The 4,276-nt window shown below is 27.3% G+C and overlaps 1 protein-coding gene across 1 annotated transcript; it reads left to right on the top strand.

The window, feature by feature from the left end:
* Nucleotides 1-3,036: 3,036 nt before the first annotated feature.
* LOC107906007 (EPIDERMAL PATTERNING FACTOR-like protein 2) lies at nucleotides 3,037-4,276 on the top strand. The gene is made up of 3 exons (XM_016832837.2): nucleotides 3,037-3,682; nucleotides 3,759-3,793; nucleotides 3,884-4,276. Exons 1-3 carry the CDS (start codon nucleotides 3,577-3,579, stop codon nucleotides 4,130-4,132), a joined length of 390 nt encoding a protein of 129 aa, XP_016688326.1. The 5' UTR covers nucleotides 3,037-3,576; the 3' UTR covers nucleotides 4,133-4,276.

Below are 4,276 nucleotides of genomic sequence, written 5' to 3'. Positions count from 1 at the left end.
AAATCGATATTCGTTTTACCAAAAAAATGGTAACGACACCAATAAGACCAAAATTTTGATACGACTAAACTTGTACTTTGAGCCAAAACTCCTGCTTTGAATTTGGATTTTGGGTGAGTGAGAACTGAGAAGTCACTGCAATAATTACTTTATTAATCGATTTTTAAACAACCACTACCTAAATGGGTGTTTGAATGGTAAAAAAACAAATGGAGAAAGGGTGACTTTGCATCTTGGGTTATGTCAATACACAATCTGCCACCATTGTTAAGTTCATAAATTTTGTAGGTTGTGTCCATGTCAATGAACAAGGCACCAATGAGGCAAACCCTTTTAGTCTTCTTGGTGAAAACATTGTAGCCAAGTCTTCTGGACTCACGAATTTAAATCAAGTACATATACTCTTCAACGAGATTAGATTTTCGTACGATCTAGAATATTTGTGTCTTAATATTATACAATTTTTATATAATTTTTCTTTCTGATTAAATTAATTAATAATATAAAAATAATAATATTTGGAAAATATATATAAATTTACTTTAATCAATGGTACGTGATTTTACTTAAAAATATATTTTAAGTTTAACAATTATTCTTAATATTGTTTACACTAAAAGTTAATTTTAAAAAATATATTTTAAGTTTAAAAATTTACTATATATATTTGTGTCATTTTGTTTTATAGTTTGTAATCCTATCATTTATTTAACTTAATTATACATAAAATTATAATTATAATTAATATTATTTTTTTATTTTTCATATATATATTTAATATATCCATACATATTTCAATATATCACCTTTTAGAGAGTATATTATTTAAGCTAATGATGTAAAAATAAAGCACATTTATATGTGCATAATCATGTATACATATAAAAATTTATTGACTTTAAAAAATATATAATGTATAATAATATATTGAAAATAAATTAATTTTAAATGCATCAATATTTGTGAACAATAAATATATTTTTTTTTAAAAATAAATTAACAAATTAAATATAACATGCATTTTTTTGAAGCAACATGTATTATTAATATTAAGTTATCTTGTATTATTATAATTATTAAAAATTATATAGTTTCCATTTTAAATTTTATATTTAACCAAATTAAATTTAATTAAATTTAAGACCTTTTATTTTGATAATCAATTTTTTATACCAAATATAGTCTAATAATTTTATTATATAATAAGGGTGATGGAGAGAATAACAAAATATACGAAATTTTTTATTCTAAATTTGTCGGCTATATTTTTATAAGAAATTTACCTTGAATTATTTTTTTCAGTATAGTAAAAAGTTACATGTGAAATATTATTATTGTGAAAAATGAAAATTTATAAGCTATGCAACATAGATTTTTTTTTTTTTGGTAACCATATATTGCTATAGTTTATATATATATATATGATTTGGTGTGATTTTTTTGGTTAGAGCTTTAGTGTTTAGACTATTAGCCCATTTTTATATGGGCTGCAATGGATCTAAACATGTTTCATGAACAAAGCCCTATCCAGTTCTTATTTAAGCTTTAATCAATTTTCTTATGGGCTGAAGTCATTTAAACAGAATAATATTTTCTTCTTTTATCCCAGAAAAAGCAGAATGCTAATTGTTTAATGGATTTTTACTTATTATTTATTTTCATCTTAATATAATATTTGATATTTAAACTTAACACTTTTTTTCTAGTTTGGTATTTTAATTTTTTTCTTAATTTAATACTTGAACTTAACACTTTTTTCTTTCTAATTTGTATCCCAAAACATTAGAGTTAGCGATGTTAGTTTTTTTTATAAGGGGATAAAATTAGCTAATGGATGACAAATATGTGTCAAATGATATGAAATTTAATGGCAGAAATGGTTATATTTATTTGGAGTTTCATTTGTTTTGCTAAACAAGATGCTTAAATTTTTATTTTTTATTGACATTGAGATTACTTTGATTCTTAATGGAGGGAATTAATTAAGAGGATCCCTTTGCTTAAAGTATGATGTGGTCTTCACAAAGCCCTCAATTCCAAACAAAAAAAAATATTGTTAGTATCATAGAAAATTCGTGTTAAAAAATTGTACTTTGAACTATATTTAACAAATGAATATTGATGAAGAAAACAACATTCTTAAAAACCCAAAATAAAAAAAATTTTAATTATGTCAAAATAAAAAATTAAAATTAATTAAACTAAAAGTAATTAAACATTTGAAATATATAAAAGAAATTCTTTATCATCCATTACCACATGTTTGTCATATATTGATTATTTTTGCTTAACTTATAAAAAATAACATCGTAAGTATATTTGAGTAATTTATATAATGTTTGAAAATTTTAAGTATTTAATTAGATAATAATAATAATAAAACTTAGCAATCAAATTTTAAAATAAAAAGTAATATCAAATTTAGATAATAAATGTTATATATATATATTGATGAAAATACTAAATATTATATTAAACCTTTTAGTGAAAATAACATTAACAGTGAATTTAAAATTTCAGCACTCCACCAATAATGTCAATCAATGTAAGCCAGTACTTATTACTTATAAGTAGTTATAAATTAATGAAGAGTTAGAAACTTATTTTTTTCATAATTACAATTGTGTTATAACATATTATGAAAAATTTATGAAAATGACTATCTAAAATTAACACATAAAAATAAAAACATTAAAGAAAATCTTAATTGTATTATAAAGTTGAGACCTTAAAAATTTAAGCTCTTACATTCGAGTCCTACATATATATAATTCAAATTCTCAAATCAAATCTATTATTGTTGGTCAGTTAATAGTGGAGTTTAGTTCTTAAGCCACAAGATTCACATATATATTATTAATTATCCGAAAAAAATCGATCATAGAAAAGAAAATGAGAAAAATCACATCCTTAGTGTAAGATGTAACTCTTGGGGGAGTGACAAATTCCAAATAACCACAGGAAATGCAAACAGAAATATATATATATACACACATACATAATACACACATACACATATCTAAGGAAAGTGAAAAATGAGAACTCATTTCCCACAGCTGCGTTCTTTGACGTCTGATTTTGGGATGTGGGTAGCGTTTCTGGTGTATGTTTCTTTCGTTGTTTGGGTTCCTTATTGTCCTTTTCATTATTTGCGTTGAATTATCTTTGTTTCTCAAAGGCTTCTGTGTTGTCGCCGCTCTCTGCTGCGACTTGCAAGTTCCTAGTAACTCGGTTTTGTTGGGTTGTTGTAAGGTGAAGGGTGAAGGGTGAAGGGTGAAGGGGGGATCGTAATGGGGCTCGACAAACGAGGTTGAAAAGGGGTTCTTTTCCTTTGATTTCTGCGTAACTTATTTGTCATTCCACGTTCCATCATTTCAACAGAGAGCGAGATGTCGGTTCTATTATGCTGTCAACTGTCATTTCATTCACCCAGACCACTTGCCTTGTTCGATCTTTGCCATTTTGCCTTCCATACTTCCATTATCCAACCCCCCTTTTGAAATGCTTTATATAAGTTAAAAGTCTCTACTCTTCCCCGAGTCCTTTGCCTTCCGTTTCCTTGTCCTTTTCGTCAAAATGAGAATTTTAAGTCACGGTTTCATATCTTGCCGGAGACCATGCTATTTTTCCCTTCTTTTTCTTCTGATTTTAAGCTCAACGCAAGTGAGAGACAAAGTTGAAGGTAATATAAGTTTTAAATAGTTCCGAGTACTTGGTTCAATTTGAAGTAATCTTCGTGTCCCTACTTGTTTTTGCAGGTAGATCAAACCCCAAATCCAATAGCTTCTCCAAGGTGAGCTAGCTAGCAAGCACTCAAATTCTCATAAATGGAACAAAAAACCAATGCTGAGAATGTTTCTTTAACCTTGTTACTTTGGAATAGATGGTAAATGAAGAAAAAACGATATTGAGAGCTCAGATAGGTTCAAGGCCGCCAAGGTGTGAGAGAAGATGCAGTTCATGCGGGCACTGTGAAGCCATTCTAGTGCCCACAAATCCCCAAGCCAAACACGGCAACAAGAATTCTTCAACATTAATCTCAAATGCTGCCTATGCAAGAGGAGATGGCAGCTCCAACTACAAGCCCATTAGTTGGAAATGCAAATGTGGGAACTTCATCTTCAACCCCTGATGGAACTGAATTTTAACTTCTTGAATAGCCATTTTTGAACCATGTAAATCACTGTAAGAGAATCATTAGTAACCCTTTTTTTCCTTTTTGATTTCCATGATCATGTATTCATGTCAGTTAATTAGTCTTGTTCATCATCTCTCA

This window comes from Gossypium hirsutum, chromosome A11 (genome assembly GCF_007990345.1).
Source record: "Gossypium hirsutum isolate 1008001.06 chromosome A11, Gossypium_hirsutum_v2.1, whole genome shotgun sequence".
NCBI classification, from domain to species: domain Eukaryota; kingdom Viridiplantae; phylum Streptophyta; class Magnoliopsida; order Malvales; family Malvaceae; genus Gossypium; species Gossypium hirsutum.
Note: the sequence above shows the minus strand (reverse complement) of the source record. Positions and strands in the feature narration are given on the sequence as shown.

Coding starts and splice junctions, on each gene's coding strand:
- LOC107906007 (XM_016832837.2), top strand. CDS start 3,577: ATGAGAATTTTAAGTCACGGTTTCATATCTTGCCGGAGACCATGCTAT. Junction 3,683..3,758: donor AGTGAGAGACAAAGTTGAAG/GTAATATAAGTT, acceptor TTGTTTTTGCAG/GTAGATCAAACCCCAAATCC. Junction 3,794..3,883: donor AATCCAATAGCTTCTCCAAG/GTGAGCTAGCTA, acceptor ACTTTGGAATAG/ATGGTAAATGAAGAAAAAAC.